Raw genomic sequence first — 21,170 nt, forward strand, 5'->3', positions numbered from 1 at the left:
AACTGTTTGGCCACAAACATAACGTTTGGAGGAAAAAGGGGGAGGCTTAAAAGCCAAAGAACACCATCCCAACTGTGAAGCACGGGGGTGGCAGCATCATGTTGTGGGGGTGCTTTGCTGCAGGAGGGTCTGGTAACTTTACAAAATAGATGGCATCATGAGGTAGGAAAATATGTGGATATATTGAAGCAACATCTCAAGGTATCAGTCAGGAAGTTAAAGCTTGGTCACAAATGGGTCTTCCAAATGGACAATGAACCCAAGCATACTTCCAAAGTCGTAGCAAAATGGCTTAAGGACAACAAAGTCAAGGTGTTGGAGTGGCCATTCCAAAGCCCTGACCTCAATCCCATAGAAAATTTGTGGGCAGAACTGAAAAAGCATGTGCGAGCAAGGAGGCCTACAAACCAGACTCAGTTACACCAGCTCTGTCAGGAGGAATGGGTCAAAATGCACCCAACTTATTTTGGTAAGCTTGTGGAAGGCTACCTGAAACGTTTGACCCAAGTTAAACAATTTAAAGGCAATGCTACCAAATACTAATTGAGTGTATGTAAACTTCTGACCCACTGGGAATGGGATGAAAGAAATAAAAGCTGAAATAAATCATTTTCTCTATTATTATTCTGACATTTCACATTCTTAAAATAAAGTGGTGATCCTAACTGACCTAAGACAGGGAATGTTTACTAGGATTAAATGTCAGGAATTGTGAAAAACTGAGTTTAAATGTATTTGGCTACGGTGTGTGTAAACTTCCGACTTCAACTGTATACACTGTATTCTATCCTATTTCACTATATCTTAATCTATGCTGCTCCAACATTGCTCATCAAAATATTTATTCTTAATTCCGTTCCTTAAATTTAGATTGTGTGTATTGTTAGACGTTACTGCACTGTTGGAGCTAGAAACACAAGCATTTCGCTACACTCGCAATAACATCTGCTAAACACGTGTATGTGGCAAATAAAATTGGATTTCTAAGAACAATGAAACACAGCACTGAACAGGAATGTTCAGATAATCATACAATTTGAATCAAACAATTGAATGCAACCAACGTTTACATTAACAAAGCATACTTACAAATGAAAAGCAACAGAAGCAAAGTATTGTACACTTCCCTTATTCACTTTTTTCTTCTTAAGGGTGTAAACCTCTCTCAATAAACTACCCCAGTACTATGCTATTTAGTCTGAGTTGACGGGCTCACAATACCATTGTGGTATACCCACTTGTTTAATGGTTGTTGCTAGTCAGCAGAATGCAGACCACAAATGTAGCATGTCATGAGATTATCTGGAGGGGCCATGGATGATTCACTTCAATAAATAAGAGACTATAGTGCAACTCCTGTCACCAAAAAATGTGGCACGATAGAGAAATCGGTGTAAGTCAAAAAAGAGCCGGCAACTGATACTATCGATTTAATCTTTATAACATTTTCACAATAACCTCTTAAATGTTGACCCTTCCTTGTTTCATGATACAACAGCAAAGACATATCAATAACTTAATTGGATTCAACAAGGACATAGTTGGTCTTCAATGTTTTTCCAGCATCACTTCATTTAAATTGTGATAGATGGGAGCAAATAGTCAATGCTCTATGCAATGTTGTATAATATTTTTTCATGAGAGGAAGATGTTATTAGATGAAATAAGGAGCCGATACAAGATGCATTGGCTACAATAGACTCCCACAGTGGAGCTGTCATAATACCCATAAAACCTAACAGTCAAACAATGAAATGGTTCCAATAATTTCCCCACCATGTTTTCCCCTTAGGTAATTTTAGAAACACTTACAATAAGGGCTGTATTTCTTGTAGGCTTACCATGGGTTGGCGGTTTGTTAACCATGTACATTTCTGGGACAAGGTGATTTATCAATATATTCAGCTCTATTTACTCTCAAATCCGAGATTCTTACATTTGCCTAGATTCGGCAGTCTCGTCCCGATCATCATGGCATTTGTAGTTCTTTATTATAGCCACATTTGAATTTCATTTTTTTTTTTAGGTTAATACATTGATACAAGTCACCTTGTCCTAGAGAGATTTACAGTTATCAAAACGTCCTGCCAGGGTAAGCCTCCATGAAACACAGCCCTTATGAGTGTTTCTAAAAATCCCATATGGGAAAAATGTATGGTGAAAAAACGATTGGAACCATTTCCTTGTTTGACTGCTAGGTTTTATGGGAATTATGACTCATACTGTGGTACTCTATTTCTCTCATGCAGCCTGATCCAATCAGACTGAAATGATTACTGTCCAGCCAATCATAATAAAGATGACTGCGGTGTGTAAACCAAGATCCCAAGGGGAGCAGCAGATCTATTACCACTGTGCAAAAGTTGCTCCTCCTACTCACATCTGCAATGAAGTTCAACTTTTATACTGTCCCAAGATGCACAAAAATACAATAATACATGACAAAACGGTGCCTTCTCCATTTTTTAACTGCGTTTTTGGAATTCTTCACAGACACAGCAATGGTAATTTTCACACAACAAAAATAAATAAAACTCCTCTTCAAGACGATGGGTGGAGACACTCAGTCCAAAAACTTGCGGTTCTGGTTCTGACCAAAGAGAGCCACTCGAATCTCAGGCATCATCTGAGCAGAAAGACAGACACTGGATTAGTGCCAAGCTGAACCTCATGAAAAACAGGGCCAAACTATATCTGAGAATTTGCAGTACAATCATGTGCAAAACTTCACACAGTGTATACATCTAAGGAATCTTGGTAAGCCGATAGCTTCATGCAAGGATATTCACACTGTTGGTTGTTTATATTGGGAAAATGTCAATTAACTAGATGTGCTAGCTGTTCATAGTGCCACTATAGTTCCTGAGAGACTGTCCCTGTGCCCTTACCTGCTGAGCCATGAGGTCCAGTCTGCTCTCTAGGGTGTTGGACACCTTGATCTTCCCATCAGCGTTGTAGATTTCAATACCTCCAGAACTGAGAGACACACACAAACATATTTGAATTAACTCATGAACCCTTGACTTACACCTTAGAAAGACCACAGAAGACAATTATTTTCAATAACGTGTTAATCAATCAATACTAATTCAAAGTAAAAACCTATTTGAAATGAATGGGTTCACATTGAGACAAGGGACTGTCCTCTTACATGTCTGGAGACAGGAAGTTGTCCTGGTCGATGCGAACCTCAATATTGTTCTTCACTGCTGCTTTATAGCTGGGAATAGTCTTCTGGATAGCCGCCTGAATAGGAATACAACATATGAATCATGCATCAACCCTGTATACAAGGAAATACACTTAGAACAACATTGAACTGTTACCAAGTGAAAAGGATCATTCTAACCTGAAGCACCTGCAGGTCCTGTTTACGACAGCGGATGGTCACTTTGGTCTCAAGAAGCTGATAGAAACCCTAATATTAAACAACAGAGCGACAGACACATTCAAAACAGTTGCATCAAATAAAGTGAAACTCACCGCACAATGCCTTTGACCTAAACAACATGCAGGCCTATGTCAATGCATACTGACATGTTTGCATGAGTGTAACTGATAGACGCTACTGAATGTAAAATGTAACATGAATGTAGGCCTAGAGTAATAGTTCTTTCTGTTGCTCTCAGCGTTGTGTTCTATTGGTCTTATTTTACATGCATGTCGTTCTCCTTGAGCTGTTCTTGTCGATTTATGTCATGTTTTATGTTCTGTGTGGACCCCAGGAAGAGTAGTTGCTGCTTTAGCAATAGCTAATGGGAAACCCAATAAAACACTAAAACTGTGTCAGTGACAAGTATTGCATTATTACAAAAAAGGCCTCACCTGCAGAACCAGCCCGTCCATCAGTGCTGGGTACCTGGCTGGGTCCTTGGCTACGTTGGCCAGCCGTTGACGCGCCTCGCTCAACATTTCCTGAGTGCACACATTGAGGGTTAGCCTATTATTTACATGGAATGCATTGCTGTAGCAGAACATCATGCCTCTGGCTGTGTTTGAACAAAACAATATTCCAGCCAAGACAAATTAAACTTACTGAAATCATGTCGTCGCGAGCCTTTAATACCTTCAGACGAGCCTGGTTCATCAGGTTAGACATTTGACTGCAGAGGAAGAGAGGTAAGTAAACCTGTGGCACAGGACCACATCACAAGTCCAAGCAGTTGTAAGTTAAAGCTACTGTAACATATACTGTGCTTGTTACAATGAATGAGCTGCTGAATGTGACTTCAAATTTAGAATACTTAAAAGGAAGTTGTGTGTCAGACAAATTCCTCGTCAGAGAAAGAAGAGATTGAGGAAGTCTCTGAGGGAGCTGAGAGACTAGCAGCAACACTGCCTGAGCTGTAAAGAAAAAGAGTGACTAACATTTTCTTCTGCTGCTCGATCTGCTTCTCTTTCTTCTCGTAATACTCCATGATCTTCAACCTCTGGGTCTGCACCAGACGGCCCTTCTCGATGTTGAACTCCTCTTCCGCCTGCAGGGGGAGACACTTGTCACTCAGAGCATGCAATGAGGAGGCCCTGTCTTTATGAGGATACATTTTAAGAAGCATTGAACCAGTAGAACTGTTAAAAGGTACTAAAATGATTGCTTTAATTCAGTAAATTCTCATGTCTTAGGGGAGTGATCATGCTTTCTTATTTCAGTTGAACGTGCCTATGCAAATCTTTTGAGTTTGTGTTTGCTGAAAACACACTGTGTATGTGTTGAACTATGCCAGTCACTTGTGAATAAGCACTGTACCTTGGCATCAATTTCTTCTGCCTTTTCATTGGCCTCCTGCTCAATGAAGGCCATCATGTGTTTGATCTATACAGGGGGATAGAACAGCGTGAATTAGAGATGATTTGACAGTATAAGACTCACCACATTAGGCATGCTTTCCAAGTCATGTTTCATACTGAAGAGAGTCAAGAGGCAGACTTAGAAAGCTTCATTGCTCTGTACATTAATTAACCTCTCTTTTGGTTCAACCATGTTGTGTGGAATGTATATAGCTTACATTTCTGTTTCATCATTTTCATCTAACAAAACATGTTTCTAAACCATAAACTACAGAGGGAAATGTAATTATGAAGCCTCCTAATCTATTCTACTTTATATACAGTGCATGAGAAGGGTTGGTGAGACAAGACACCCAGGATCACTCAAGTTCCTCTGCTGACCATGGGTTTTACCATCATGTGACCATATATTGCCTCTCTACCTCACAAATACAGCACTGAGTAAATGTATTGTGCAATTAGATGTCTCAATTAAATGTATTAACAATTAAACATCCTAATTATACTAGACATTGTGATTGCATTTTAGTAGAAGTATTTCTGATTTATTTTCAAGGACAACCTTGGCATAATACAATCACAATTATGCTCCTTACAAATATACAGTTGCAAACATTTATAATTGGAAAGGAAAAATGCCTCAATATAGCAGAAGTTGGATTAAGGTTAAAAGGCTGTAATTGCAATGTACCTGCTTCTGAACGTCGGCATCGCTGAGCGCCATGGTTGCAGCAGTCTAGTATCTTGTTTCCTTGAATAACATATAAACACCGTGATATAAATACAATAAATGCAACATGGTTTTCAATATTGTAAATCCTTTAGTGCGATGTATCAATCAATTCATTAAATACCAGTGAAATACAGCCAGGAATGTATGGATTAATCGTTGTAGTCGTGACTAAAGACGTCTACGCTGGATCAGCTGATTTTCAACGTCACATGATGTTTACTTCCGGTCTCACCCACCAGTAACACGAGTGATGAGCAGACACTACTGACACTGTATATCATGCCTGCTACGTTAAATTAGGGGTATATATTAACAAAAACGAGTGAGTGCAGTGGATACATTTGTAAAATATCTAATAAACAGTGGTGGAAAAAGTACCCAATTGTCATACTTGAGTAAAAGTAAAGATACCTAAATGACTCAAGTAAAAGTGAAAGTCACTTGTACACAAATGTACTTAAGTATCAAAAGTAAAAGTATAACTAATTTCAAATTCCTTATATTAGGCAAACCAGACGCCACCATTTTCTTTCACACTCAAACATAATTTACAAATGAAGCATTTGTGTTTGTTCAGTGAGTCCGCCAGATCAGAGGCAGTAGGGATGACCAGGGATGTTCTCTTGATAAGTGCCTGAATTGGACAATTTTCCTGTCCTGCTAAGCACTCAAAACGTAATGAGTACTTTTGGGTCTTAGGGAAAATGTAAAGAGTAAAAAGTACATTATTTTCTTCAGGGATGTAGTGAAGTATAAGTAAAAGTAGTCAAAAATATAAATAGTAAAGTAAAGTACAGATACCCCCCAAAAATACTTAAGTAGTACTTCAAAGGAAGTATTCAACCCCTTTGTTATGGTAAGCCTAAATAAGTTCAGGAGTAAACATTTGCTTAACAAGTTCCATGGACTCACTCTGTGTGCAATAATAGTGTTTAACATTGTTTTTTAATGACTACCTAATCTCTATATCACACACATACAATTATATGTAAGGTCACTCAGTCGAGCAGTGAATTTCAAACACAGATTCCACAAAGACCAGGGAGGTTTTCCAATGCCTCGCACAAAAGGGAACCTATTGGTAGATGGGTAAATATAAAAAAAGCAGAATATCTCTTTGAGCAGGGTGAAGTTATTAATTAAACTTTGGATGGTGTATCATTACACCCAGTCACTACAAAGATAGAGGCATCCTTCCTAACTCAGTTGCCGGAAACCGCTCAGGTATTTCACCACGAGGCAAATGGTGACTTTAAAACTGTTACAGAGTTTACTGGCTGTGATAGGAGAAAACTGAGGATGGATCCACATTATAGTTACTCCACAATACTAACACAAATATTATAAAACATACATCCTGTTTGCAATAAGGCACTAAAGTAAAACTGCAAAGAATGTGGCAAAGAAATTAACATTATGTCCTGAATACAAAGTGTTATGTTTGGGGCAAATCCAACACAACACATTTCTGAGGACTATACATATTGTCAAGCATGGTGGTGTCTGCATCATGTTGTGGTATGCCTGTCATCGGCAAGGACTAGGGAGCTTTTTAGGATAAAAAATAAACAAAATAGTGTTGGGCACAGGTAAAAAAAAACACAAATATACACTGGAGTTGCTTACCAAGATGACATGTAATGTTCCTGAGTGGCCTAGTTACAGTTCTGACTTAAATCAGCTTGAAAAATCTATGGCAAGACTTGAAAATGGCTGTCTAGCAATGATCAACAACCAACTTGACAGAGCATAAAGAATGTTAAAAAGAATATTTCGCAAATATTGACAATCCAGGTGTGCAAAGCTCTTAGAGACTTACTCAGAAAGACTCACAGCTGTAATCATTGCCAAAGGCAGACACTTCCAGATGGCAGACAGTCATTCACTGTGCTGTAGAAGGAAAGAATCCAGAATGAGTCAGAACCAGAATGGAAACTCTGTGCTATTTTTAACATGTATTGACTCAGGGGTATGAATACTTACGTAAATTAGATATTTCTGTATTTCATTTTCAATACATTTGCAAACATTTCTAAAAACATGTTTTCACTTTGTCTTTATGGGGTATTGTGCGTAGATGAGAGAAAAACATATATTTAATCCATTTTGAATTCAGGCTGTAACACAACATAATGTGGAATGAGTCGAGGGGTATGAATACTTTCTGAATGCGTGTATTCAATTAAATAAAGCTGTCAAGCATGGACTTTTCACTGAAATGTTTTCTCAAATGTTAATATGTTAAATGATTTGATACATAATTGTAGCTAATATGATAAAAATGAGAAGGAAATCAATTGTGGATAAAGTCAACATCAGTGGAGGCTGGTGACAGGAGCTATAGGAGGATGGGCTAATTGTAATGGCTGGAATGGAATGAAAGGAACGGTATAAAACACATCAAACATATGGAAATCACATGTTTGACTCTGTCCCATTTATTCCATTCCATCCATTACAATGAACCCATCCTCCTGTAGCCCCTCCCACCAACATTTATTTAAAGGATTTTCGTAATAATCCTCAGGAAAACATTTGCACGCTGCAGACTGACTATGTAGTCAATGGTGCAGACCATGGTGCTTGCCAGTAGATGATGCTAGAGGGTTAGAGGAATTCCATAAAAATAGCACAGAGTTTCTATTCTGGTTATGACTCAGTCTGCATTCTTTCCTTCTACAGAACAGTGAATGACTGTCTGCCATCTGGAAGTGTGTCAGAAAACTTTGGCCAACTGCCTGTGACAGCACTACCCTCTCTGCCTCCTCTGTACTGTTAACTATTATGTCACTCAGAGGTTTTTCACTGACTTACAGCTAGTTATGTCTACCCAGTGCAAGACAATAGGCATAATAGAAGGCAGAGCTATTTTACCAAGCTGGCACAATGATGAAGTATTCAATCACTTTGCATGCTGCAATTCTATAGCAGCCTCTTACAAATGGAATATATTTATTTTTCCCTCCATAAAACATGCATGGCCACATTGTAGCCAACTGTTATGTCATAGTCTGGGCACTGGACAGGGGATGGAGAAAGAGAGAGTGGGAGAGAGAGTGGAAGAGTGAGATAGAGAGGGGGGGGGGGGGTAGGCTCCTGTGTTCTGTGGAGCAGCTGGTAGTCCATTGCTAACTACAGCGTGTATGTCACCCTCTCTGTCGCTGTGTCCTCAGCCCTGACTTTCTGTCCGAGTGCACGTCTCTTACTCTTTTTCAACATCTGTCTCTCACCTACAACTTTCAACACTTTACAGAGAAGAGCCAGGTAAGAAAGACACTTATTTTATTCTGCTCTTAATTAATGGAATGCAAGGCCGCATCACAGGATATCTTGTTGTTGTTGTTTTAGGGCAGGGCTCCCTTACTCTGTTCTTGGAAAGCTACCATCCTGTAGGTTTTTATTCCAAACCTAATCGAGCACACCTGACTCTAATAATTAGCTGGTTGATACGATGAATCAAGTTAGTTACAACTTGGGTTGGAGCGAAAAATCTACAGGAGGGTACCTCTCTGGGAGCAGGGTTGGAGAGCCCAGTTTTAGGGGAATTGTGGTGTGTGAGTGTATACTACTGTAGTAGTATTAGTAGGACATAATAGTACACACACGTAGTAGTAATATATGTAGTTGAGGGGAGAGGGCCTTGTAAAAGCTTGCTTTGTTAAACCAATATAAAAGCCATTTATATCAGCCATCATGGAGCTCTTTGATGTTATGAAGGGCACAACTCCAAGAGGTTTTAACCTTGTGTACCACCTGTCAACATAAAGAAGTCTGTTTCTCCGGGTGTTGTTTGGTGGTTGTCATGAGTAACTGATTAAATCAACAGGGGCAGGACTATGTTCGAAGTCTTGTGTCCAGCTAACTTGTCATTGACATCAGAAAATACTAGCTTCTGTGCGGCCTTTCCTCGAGTGTGTGTGTCTGTGTCCGTACGTCCCTGTGTATATGTTTGTGTGTGCACATGCGTGTGTGTGTCTGTTGTCATGTGTCTGTTTCTAGAAATCCAATCGGATAAGATCATCAGATGGTTCACGAGGGGCTGAGAATGTCTCGTTTCCTCTGTCTGACATTCAGACTGACCTTTTATCTCTGGGGCTCTGATATCATGACCATGAGTCTCTGACATCAGTACCATGGGTATCTGATACTATGGGGAAGAGAACAAACATGGGTTCAAATACTATTTGAAATCATTGCAAATACTTTATCTGGGTTTGATCGAAGTTTCCTGGCGCAATGGAGCCAATAGAATAGTCGCAAACGTGCAAACCTCGTCCATTTAGCACTCCAGACAGACAAGACCAAACACTAAATGTATCTGAAAGATTTCAAATAGTAATTGAACCCAGGTCTGGAAAGGAGTGGGACTCCACATTATAGGGATTTGTTTTAATTAAACTCTGTGGGGGTTAAAAGCCATTGTCAGGGGTGGATCATTGGAAACCTATAAATCAAAGAGTGAATGAGTCTTATTGGACAGATTTAGCAATTAATATGCTTTAGAACAGGTACTGTACAATAACCTTCCACATAAACACGTTTGTGGATATCTGCCTATAGGTCTGCTCTGTGCCTTGCAGGGAGAGTGTGATCACCATGTCACTGGTTCCCCTTGTGCCAAAATGCCTAGTAACATACACCTGGCAGGCCTCGATGTTAGAGAGAGGGCAGCTTTCTCGGCATGCTTACAGCTTACACTCAGCTTTAGCCAACAGATATTTAATCCACGGTCTCTGCTGATGTGCCTCTCAGAGACAGTCCATCTCAGGACAAACACACAATGCATTCTGTAACTGTGCAGAGGAACACAAGTAGTACGGCACAAGTGCATGAGCTGTTTGATCATTCAATGTTGATCAAATCAGGAAATATTTATCGTAAACATGGATAAAGGTGACCTCTATGTCCTCTGCCACTGTGGTTCTATGCTTTTTCATTATGTAATAAACAGCTCTGACTTGATCTCAGTGTTTTGACTCTGTGCCTGGGATGAGATTTACATGCATCCATAATGATTAATCAGGGTCACTCAGTGAAGGACAGATGTATTCAATCTCAATATACAAGGAATGAACAATTACATACAGGTGGCATTTAAATGGAAATGATGGACTGAAAGACAAGGGGACAATAAGAGGGTGAGGAGTGGGTGTTGGGGGAATACAGTGCCCTCGAAAAGTATTCAGACCCCTTGACTTTTTACAAATTTTGTTACGTTACAGCCTTTTTCTAAAATGGAATTTAAAAGCATTCTATACACAATACCTCATAATGACAAATACCTTATTTACCTTAAGTATTCAGACCCTTCAATATAAGACTTGAATTTTCAGTTTAGGTGCATCCTATTTCCATTGATCATCCTTGATATGTTTCTACAACTTGTTTGGAGTCCACCTGTAGTAAATTCAATTGATTGGACATGATTTGGAAATGCACACATCTGTCTATATAATGTCACACAGTTGACAGTGCATGTCAGAGCAAAAACCAAGCCATGAGGTCGAAGGAATTGTCCGTAGAGCTCCGAGACAGGATTATGTCGAGGCACAGATCTGGGGAAGGGTACCAAAACAAATCTGCAGCATTGAAGGTCCCCAAAAACACAGTGGCCTCCATCATTCTTAAATGGAAGAAGTTTGGAATCACCAAGACTCTTCCTAGAGCTAGCCGCACAGCCAAACTCGCACAGCCAAACTGAGCAATCTGGGGAGAAGGGCCTTGGTCAGGAAGGTGCCCAAGAATCCGATGGTCACTCTGAGAGAGCTCTAGACTTCCTCTGTGGAGATGGGAGAATCTTCCAGAAGGATAGCCATCTCTGCAGCACTCTACCAATCAGGCCTTTATGGTAGAGTGGCCAGACAGAAGTCCCTCCTCAGTAAAAGGCACATGACATCCCACTTGGAGTTTGCCAAAAGGCACATAAACACTCTCAGACCACGAGAAACAAGATTCTCTAGTCTGATGACACCAAGATTGAACTCTTTGGCCTGAATACCAAGCGTCACGTCTGGAGAAAACCTGGTACCGTCTCTACAGTGAAGCATGGTGGTGGCAGAATCATGCTGTGGGGATGTTTTTCAGCAGCAGGGACTGGGAGACTAGTCAGGATCGATAAAAAGATGAACGGAGCAAAGTACCGCGAGATCCTTGATGAAAACCTGCTCCAGAGTGCTCAGACTGGGGCGAAGGTTCACCTTCCAACAGGACAACGACCATAATCACACAGCCAAGACAACGCAGGAGTGGCTTTGGGACAAGTCTCTGAATGTCCTTAAGTGGCCCAGCCAGAGACTGGACTTGAACCTGATCGAACATCTCTGGAGACCTGAAAATAGCTGTGCAGTGACGCTTCCCATCCATCCTGACAGAGCTTGAGAGGATCTGCAGAGAAGAATGGGAGAAACTCCCCAAATACAGGTGTGCCAAGCTTGTTGCGTCATACCCAAGAAGACTTGAGGCTGTAATTGCTGCCAAAGGTGCTTCAACAAAGTACTGAGTAAAGGGTCTGAATACTTATGTAAATGTGATATTTCAGTTTATTTTATTTTATATAAATTAGCAAACATTTCTAAAAAATCTGTGTTTGCTTATTATGGAGTATTGTGTGTAGATTGATGAGGGGGGAAAGCAATTGAATCAATTTTAGAATAAGATTGTAACATTACAAAATGTGGAAAAAGTCAAGGGGTCTGAATACTTTCTGAATGCACTGTATTTTTCGACCTCTAACGTTTTGTGCAAGTGCAATGCGTTGTGTCCTCTGTTTTCCTGTGTGAGACATTTTCAATGACACAACTGCAGTACTCCATTCATGCTGGGTTTGTAAAAATCCCTTCTCCTCTATATCCCCACCCTCGACCACACGTCACGTCATGTGAAATCTCTGGAATAGCTTCCGCTCCTGGCTGAAATGGAAATACATATGTAGGGCTTATACATAGTCAGACATGTGAGGGCCAGGCTATACATAGAAAAGAATGCTGCAACACGGAACAGAGGGTGCTACTTTTTCCACACAGAACTTGATCGGTCCACGTCACTGAAGGACATCTTCTAATATGTTGGTTAACCTTTTCCAGGGACCACAGCTATGAGATAGCCGAGTCCCAAATCGGTTTGTGCTCTTGCCAACTCTATTGCTGCCATTTTCAAGCCAAACAATTCCATAAGTAGTTGGCAAGAGAGCAGAAACAGACCCTATGAGATTCTGTGTCATTAAAACACATAATCGTTCTAGCAACTATTAAGTAGTTATAAAGGTTTTATATTCAACTCACTACAGTTGATTCATTTATTGTTGATTTTATGTTTTCATGTTAATGGTTGGTTGTCTGTTGTGTCTCTCTAGTGGCCGGTTTTCAGTCTGGAGGGCAAGGTCCCAGCAGTGTCCAGAGGGGATGACAGTGGTGAGGTCAGTTCCCTGTCTGGAGAGCAGAAGCCTGATTGGCTGGGCCTTGCCACGCTGCAGCTGAGCCAGGGAGACAGTGGCGGGTCTGGCCCCTGGCAGACAGAGAGCAGCCTGGTAGAGTCCTGGTCCACCGTGGGAGACATGATGGACACCGAGGACACCAAAAGCCTGGACAGCAGCGACGGAGTGGTCCACCTAGCTGAGGAGCACAGCGAGAACCACTCCTCCATCTCCGACATGGTCCACCTAGAGCGGGAGGAGGAGGAGATGCTGGCAGAGGAGGAGGAGGAGGAGGACGGGAGCCTGGGGGAAGAGGAGGAGCTGCAGGCCAGTGCGATGAGTGTGCTTGGGGGAGAAAGAGAACTGGCTGAGCTCAGGGAAGAGGAGCTGGACACCCAGGAATTATTACCTTCATCTGAGGTGTCAGCTGACCACCAAGAGACTATGGATTTAATGATGTCTGTGGCTGAGGAGCTATTTGTCCAAGAGGAGCCTGCTGAAGTATCCCACGCCACCACCGTCTCTATGCCCATGCCAGTTTGGAAGCTAGAGCCCCCCTCTGCCTCCTCTACTCCTGTCCCCTCAATACCTACACTAGCTGAGTTACATTCAGAACTCCAATACTCTATGCAGGAGCAGCTCCACCCTCCCCCGGTCCTAGGACCAGGAGCACCACAGCCACCAGATGAGAGACAAACTAACAGCCAACCAGAGTCCTCGGTCTCGCTCCACGCTGCCCAGGAGACACAGGAAATCCCACCAGTGATGCAGGAGGTTCCGCCAGAGAAGACAGAGGCTGAGCCTGCTACATGGCTCCCTGCCACTGAGCTACCTGTGCTGCTGTGTGGGGGCGCTGCAATGGTGGCTATTGTGGGAGTGTTAGCTTATGGGGCTGTGGCCTACTGCAGAAAGTAGCAAACCCCTAACCTGTGAGCCCCAGCAGCCATATAACCCAGGTCGTTTCAAATCTACTCTAAACTATTCCACCAAGTACATACTGGACTTTACACAATGCATTTCTTTGCATCTATGTAGTATAATGAAGGTTGGTTGCATTTTTTATCTATTTCCTGTGCTACCTCAGTTCACGGAAGTGCTCAGGAGATTTGGAAGAGCAAGAATTTTGGTTTCTCTGTAAATTCACAGGAAATTACACTTAAAATATCTGAAAAAGCAGATCTTTGTTTGTTGTTTATTTTTTGTCCCCGTCAATGCACTATAAAATAAAACCGCACACACGCACGCCCGCCCACGCACACACACACACACACACACACACACACACACACACACACACACACACACACTAATTATGACTATAGTTGATCCACTTCAAGGGGTATTGTATAATTGCTTGTTCTGTGTCACTGTGGGCAAACTCAGTGACTATGTTAGTTTTTGATCAAATGTATTAGTGGATATTCATCTGTATAGTGACTCAGCTACAAATCAGCAAAGGGCCAAAGCTTATGTAGCAGGTGTGGATATCTGGGTTTACAGTAATGACTCTGCACTGCCCTCTGGTGCTCAGTTTGCTGTCTACACACTGTAGAGATGGATTTCCGGTTTAACATGGCAGATCAATAAAGGTATTCTGCAAGCCCTAGAGAATTGAATGCACTCAGATTGCTCCAATATTTTCCGACATTGGCCGGTGTGGGGGAAATAGATTTGATAAGCAAATGTGCCTTTGCCATTTGTATTCCTTGTGAAACACACTATGGTTACTTTCTGGGAAACATTCCCAACCTTAATTCTCGCTCTGTTATAAAAAGTAATACATTTTAACACTTTCTATGAAGTACATACATATACCGTTTTTTCTTTGAACTGAAGGCTTGACTAAATTAGATGTATTATTATAGTTTTCTGACATGGTGTGATGTGTCTTTACTACCTCCTAGTGGCCATGTGTGGAACAGTTTTTCCTGTTGTGGATATAAATTATAAGTGACTCATGTTCACATTTCCATGTCCATGGATTCACTGGCTAAAACTTCAAATGGAAAGAGTAGAAATTACGTTATTAATTCTGTATTATTTCATTTGAAATGATATCTAAAACAATCTCAGAGATATACATCACATTATTTTCTATATAGTACATGTGATTAAATTTTCTCTATGCATGTTGGACCACAAGCCAAACGTTATCTACACTGTTGACATTGACTGTCTCAAATTCATTCATTCTCCGTTAATAGGAACCAGTGGCATCTACAGTTACTTTGATATAGTGAGAGAGAAATACATTCTTGCAGAACAAAAAATGATACAAAATAACAAAAGAAACTCAACATCCATAATCTAAATATATGCCCTGACCATAACATGATCTCACTGATATAGTATTACAACCCTGTTGCCTCACAAACTTTATTCCACAGATCTAATCTGTGTCAGTGGCTTTAGTACTTCTTGATTTTCATTGAGTGCCAGTAAATAAAGAAGTTGAATAGGTGTCGACCGTGTTGCGGTTACACTGCTCTTCCCTCATTGGTGTTGATATAAATAGACCTTTTCAATAGAGCCTGCAGAGAAGGGGAAGAAAAATGCTTCTTTGTTTGAAGAGATAAAGCGCCCTCATGGCTGCTTTATGATTAAATGTAAACACCTTGGCACAGACACGCACTCATACACACCCACGCACGCACAGAACGCTCTCAGGTAAATATTTCAACCCCATTCTTCCTGCTATGGGTTAATTGTTAGAACTATAGCTGTGATGTTGTAATCAAAACATGTACTTGATCACAATCTATACAAATACATTTAGTAAATAGAGGGAGTCAAGGGAGCCTGCATTATTGGTTGCATGGTTGTTGTTTTTGATTTATATTTGACTTTTGACAGAAGTTTGACCATGTTAATGTGTGCAATGGAAAGAAAGCTAGAGGGGGAGAACGTTTAGGTACTGTGGTTTCTAGCATTCGAGCAATGCTAGTCACCGAGAGAAAACCCCACACAAGCACACGCACATCTATACACACGCACACACATGCACCCAAAAACTGTCTAGTTATATAAATGTATGGTCTAGTTCAGTGAGTGTAGACAGCGGTTTTACAGTATATGCCATTGTGTAGGCTAGGGATACAGATAGATATAATCTGTGCATCTTTATTGCATTGTGTCCATAATCTTTTAATCTACCCATCCAGGCAAGATCACCGCTGTATTCACACTCAGCGAACCTGAAAGGGGAACTTCAGGAGTCAATCCGTTGATATTTAAAACGTATGTTGGCAGCATCTAAGAAATGAACTTCTCAAAAATCCCTTGTTTATTTGGAGAGGGAGGAGTTGGGATTTGCGGACAAGACAAATACTTATACTTGAACTATGAATCATTAACGATAGCTTTTATGACATAATGCATAGATCAGTTCCACAGTTCCAGTCAAGCAACACATATCTATTTATAAAAAATTGTGATAGCTGTACAACATATGGTTGCAACAGTGACCATATGGTGTGGCCCACATTGATTTACTGAAATATTTAATAATTATGTTAATCATCTCAAAAAGGTTCAATCTATGTAATCGACTCACAGCAAGTTATAGTTACAGTACTTATGTATTGTATTTTTATTATTTTTATCATCACCTAGTTTGTTTAATGCTTTGAAGTATCAAGGGTGAAAATGAAATCAACAAATGCTGTTATTGTGGTGAGTACATTAGCAATCCCTAGTGGTTCAGAGGGTGCAATCACGTTACACAAGGTTTTAACAGGTGCAGATGATTCCATTATTAGAATTAGGGAAGTATGGTTTTTAATCATTTACTTTTCAGTCTCCTGCTGAAATCAACACTCATCATGCACACCTTATTGTGTTTGCCTTAGGCATACAGTAATATCCATTACAAGTCAGGATAAATCAGCAACATTGTATCAATTCTAAAACCAACAGATTGCTAATCTACTGAAATACAGATCAACTATTTACCAGACATGATGCAACACTTTTCACTACTTTTGATAGATCAGGAGCCATCCCGTGTGTCCATAATAACTTATGTGAAAAAACTATGAAAAAAGGCTAGATGGGCTAAAGGCTACATGGAGCTTATACTCAGGCTTTAGAATGGAAAACTAGTAGGGTTTTTATCACTTGATGTCAATGACTGCAGTTTGGTTACAGATACAGTGCCTATAGAAAATCTACACCCCCTTGGATTTTCTTCACATTTTATTATGTTATGAAGTGGGATAAAAAAATTATTGAATTGTACTTTTTTTGTCAACGATCTACACATATTCTGTAATGTCAACGTGGAAGAAAAATGTAATTAAAAAAAAAGAGGAATGAAAAATATGATTAGATAAGTATTCACTCCCCTAAGTCAAAGCATGTTAGAAACACCTCGCGCAGCGATTACAGCTGTAACTCTTTCTGGGAAAGTCTCATAAAAGCGTTGCACACCTGGATTGTGCAATATTCCCACATTATTCTTTTCAAAATTCTTCAAGCTATGTCAAGGTATCGGGGATCATGGCTAGACAGTGATTTTAAAGTCTTGCCATAGGTTTTCAAGCAGATTTAAGTCAAAACACTCACTGTATTCTTGGTAAGCAACTCCAGTGTAGACTTGGCTATTGTCCTGCTGAAAGGTGAATTCCTCTCTCAGTGTCTGGTGGAAAGCAGATGAAGCAGGTTTTCCTTTAGGATTTTGCCTGTGCTTAGCTCCATGCTGTTTATTTTCATCCTGAAAAACATCCCCGTCTTTGCCAATGTCAAGCATACCCATACCATGATGCAACCACCACCATGCTTGAAAATAAGGAGGCAGTTACTCAGTGATGTGTAGGATTTTCTACAAACATAAGGTATTGCATTTAGGCCAAAAGTGTATTCCTTTGCTGTGTTTGTTTTCTTCAGGATTACTTTAGTGCCTTGTTGAAAACAGGATGCATATTCTGTATATTTTATTCTTCTTTTCGCTCTATCATTTAGGTAATTATTGTGGAATCACTGCAACGTTGACCCCATCCTGTTTTCTCCCATCACAGCCATTGAACTCTGTAGCTGTTTTAAAAATCATCAATGGCCTTTTGGTGACATCCCTAAGCAGTTTCCTTCCTGTCCTCAGTTCAGTTCAAAAGGACGACTGCATCTTTGATGTGTCTGGGTGCTTTAATACATCATCCACAGCATTACTATTAACTTGACAATGCTTAAAGATATATTCAATGTCTGATTTGTTATTGTTGCCCATCTACCAAACACTGACCTTCTTTATTAGGTTTTCAAAAATCTCCCTGGTCTTTGTATTTGAATATGTGCTTGAAATGCAACGACTATATTTTAGTTATTCAATTTTATTAATTTGTAAAAATGTGTAGAATTTTCTTTTCACTTTGACATTATGGAGCATTTTGCATAGATCAATGACAAAGAATGACAATGAAATCTATTTCAACCCCACTTTCTAGCGCATCATATTGTGAAAATAAAGTGAAAGGGAGAGTAGACTTTCTATAGGCTCTGTAAGTGTTAGCCACGTCAGACAATACACTTAAAACACAGAAGATATAATGGAAATTATATACACATTTCCCCCAGCAGTTCAAGGGTCTCAGATTTCAATTTACAGGAAAGTCTATATTTACTGAAGAGCATTTATGATAAGACAATATGTATGTTAATTAATATCTACCCAGAAATGCTAATTAGAATGCTATTGGAAGATATTCCTGGATAAATTAAGTCATAAGAGAGGTTATTGTTGTTCATGTGATCTTCATGTGATCTGATCTAGTAACAGTGTGAAAGAGTGATTGTGGGAGGTGTATCTGATCTGCTCTTCCAAAAAGAGAAGTATTGCCAACCACGAATTGACGTTGACACATTTAAATCGACCAATCTCTTTATCTGACACTTTGTTTTAGCCGAAAGGTGAATATTGGGGGCTTACACCACTATATATACACCTGCACAAGTACATCCATCTCACACAGACAGTGGTCAGACACTGCTTGCCTTGTCTGAAGTTTACACTCAAATATACAAAATGGTGAGTCATGACGGATTGAAGATCAATTTAGTTTAATTTTAAATACATTCCATGTTGTTTTCGAATAAGGCATTTATTCCTATTCATTCTGTAGCTTAACTTTTCTCCTAATTACGACATTGTAGTTGATTGCATGTTATTGATGTTTTCCTAGAGCTCACTGGATAATGACATCAACCAGCACTTCCAGGATGCAATTGATGTGATTCAACGGCACTCTGACGATCCGTATTGTGATACAGGTAAACTTACACTTCAAAACTCATTCCAGAAAACCAGATTTAAATCTGAACGCTAACAATCACCATCATTATATTAGGCACGGACATTATTGTTAATATTTTTTTTGTATTGAGCATGTCAGAAAAATTATTCAATACATTTTAGTCTCATTGGTTCTGGCAGTGAAGACTATTCAATGACTATATTTTTCTCCCTCTACTTAGAGTATAAGTACTTTGAGCCTCCAATGCGATCGAGCATAATGTGCTGCTACCCCATCACCCACCCTTCTGATGTGCCAGGGCCATATGACTGGAATGAGCAGACGGTGAGCGTACAGAACAAGTAGTTGTGTTTTACCAGTATAGTACTATTGACTGACTTCTCCAAGTTTGCACAACTGTGATGTAAGGTTACAGTACATGTATGTGTCATGTCTCATGTGGATGTGACTGACCTGACCAGTTTGTCTCTCCTCGTCCTGCCAGTCATGGCCTCATGTTGTTCCTTACGGCTCACTGGGTCCATCTGTAACCATGGACTACCCCCAGTTCTACTCCATCGCACCGCCACCGAGGAGCGGCAAAGGTGAGCAGTGTTTGGCCATCAGCGATGAGTGTTGACAATGTCTGTAAGAGATGTCAGAGCACAACTACACATGCTGGAATTGAACATGTTTCTACTACCTCAGATTTTTGATTGGCAAGTATCAAATTGACATCGTTACAACTGAATCTCTGCCTGTTTATGATTTTATTATAACTAAAGTCAACCTTTTCATCTCATCAGGTCGCAAGAAGCTGCGTCTTTATGAGTACCTGCATGAGGCTCTGGGCGATCCCAACACGGCTGACTCCATCCAGTGGACGGACCGTGGCAGCGGCACCTTCCACTTCATCTCCAAGAACAAAGAGAAGTTGGCCGAGTGCTGGGGCAAGCGCAAGGGCAACCGCAAGACCATGACCTATCAGAAGATGGCACGGGCGCTGCGCAACTACAGCCGAACGGGCGAGATCGTAAAGGTGCGCCGCAAACTCACCTACCAGTTCAACCCGTCGATCATCCAGAGGCTTGGGGGCATCAGTCACGTCATTCCCCCCGCCGGGCACCCCGGGGCTGGCCACCCTGGGCGGGAGGTGCTCCTCCACCAGCAGCATGCCCCAGCTGAACAGGCTTACTATGGCTCTGCTGCTGCACCTGACTGGCACAACTGGTATGGACATTACTCCCTCCAGGGAGACTGTGATCTTGCCACAAGCTTCACTTCATCCACAGTCACCAAGGCGTGAACTCAGGTAATGTCACTGTGGAAAATAACAGAGGTTAAAAGCTGCTTTAGCTAGCTGTCAATTCATACGGCTACTCCCTCATTCTTCTGCGGGGGCCTACAACTGGGCCTTGTTATGCAGCCATTGTGTTATGGGGGTCAGGAAACGTAACGAAACATAAAGAAATGTAAAAATGTTTACTCTCCGTTAGTTATGCCATTTAAAAGAAAATGTAATGACCATTGATCAGGTATTGTGGATCATTGAATATGTAAATAATGAAAATATATCAACTTTTTTTACCTATGAGAACTGTGAACCAGTTTACAAGCCTTCGGTGTGGGTACTGTACATGTAAAGGGAAATAACTACAATGTTGGATTCAAATAAGAACATGTATTACTGCATGTCATTTTGTAAATAATGAATTTAAATCCTTTGCATCTCACACACATTGATGTATTTTAATAAATCATTTTTGTATCATTTGTGTTTGTACTGTGTATATGGTTTTATTTTAGGCAATGAATTATTCATCACTGCATCAACACTGACTTCAACACTGACTTCAACACTGACTACATAACTGTGCTATTCTTGCTTACCTAACAATGGCGAAAATGTCATGAGTTCCAACAAGTGTCCCATCCTTGTTGTGTCCTAGGAAAAAAAGAGGAAAAAAAAGAGAAAACCATGAACTTTGTTGAATGAGCCAAATATGTCTGCTTG

The 21,170-nt window shown here is 40.5% G+C and overlaps 3 protein-coding genes across 3 annotated transcripts; 2 read left to right on the top strand and 1 right to left on the bottom strand.

Annotated features, from left to right (window-relative positions):
• Positions 1-1,417: 1,417 nt before the first annotated feature.
• On the bottom strand, positions 1,418-5,787 carry LOC110490415 (V-type proton ATPase subunit E 1). The gene is made up of 10 exons (XM_021563798.3): positions 5,643-5,787; positions 5,480-5,539; positions 4,748-4,813; positions 4,369-4,478; positions 4,037-4,103; positions 3,826-3,915; positions 3,350-3,418; positions 3,152-3,246; positions 2,889-2,976; positions 1,418-2,626 (listed from the first exon to the last, which is right to left on the bottom strand). Exons 2-10 carry the CDS (start codon positions 5,510-5,512, stop codon positions 2,564-2,566), a joined length of 681 nt encoding a protein of 226 aa, XP_021419473.2. The 5' UTR covers positions 5,513-5,539; positions 5,643-5,787; the 3' UTR covers positions 1,418-2,563.
• A 2,786-nt stretch (positions 5,788-8,573) lies between these two features.
• On the top strand, positions 8,574-14,108 carry LOC110490416 (uncharacterized). Its single transcript, XM_021563799.3, has 2 exons — positions 8,574-8,785; positions 12,873-14,108. The coding sequence occupies exon 2, from the start codon at positions 13,074-13,076 to the stop codon at positions 13,845-13,847; it is 774 nt and encodes a 257-aa protein (XP_021419474.3). The 5' UTR covers positions 8,574-8,785; positions 12,873-13,073; the 3' UTR covers positions 13,848-14,108.
• Positions 14,109-14,208: 100 nt separating this feature from the next.
• Positions 14,209-20,929, top strand: LOC110490417 (transcription factor Spi-C-like). The gene is made up of 5 exons (XM_021563800.3): positions 14,209-18,951; positions 19,106-19,193; positions 19,398-19,501; positions 19,662-19,761; positions 19,963-20,929. Exons 1-5 carry the CDS (start codon positions 18,949-18,951, stop codon positions 20,460-20,462), a joined length of 795 nt encoding a protein of 264 aa, XP_021419475.1. The 5' UTR covers positions 14,209-18,948; the 3' UTR covers positions 20,463-20,929.
• The last annotated feature ends 241 nt before the right edge of the window (positions 20,930-21,170 follow it).

Source organism: Oncorhynchus mykiss, chromosome 15, assembly GCF_057628025.1.
Source record: "Oncorhynchus mykiss isolate SJ-2025 chromosome 15, ASM5762802v1, whole genome shotgun sequence".
Classification (NCBI taxonomy): domain Eukaryota; kingdom Metazoa; phylum Chordata; class Actinopteri; order Salmoniformes; family Salmonidae; genus Oncorhynchus; species Oncorhynchus mykiss.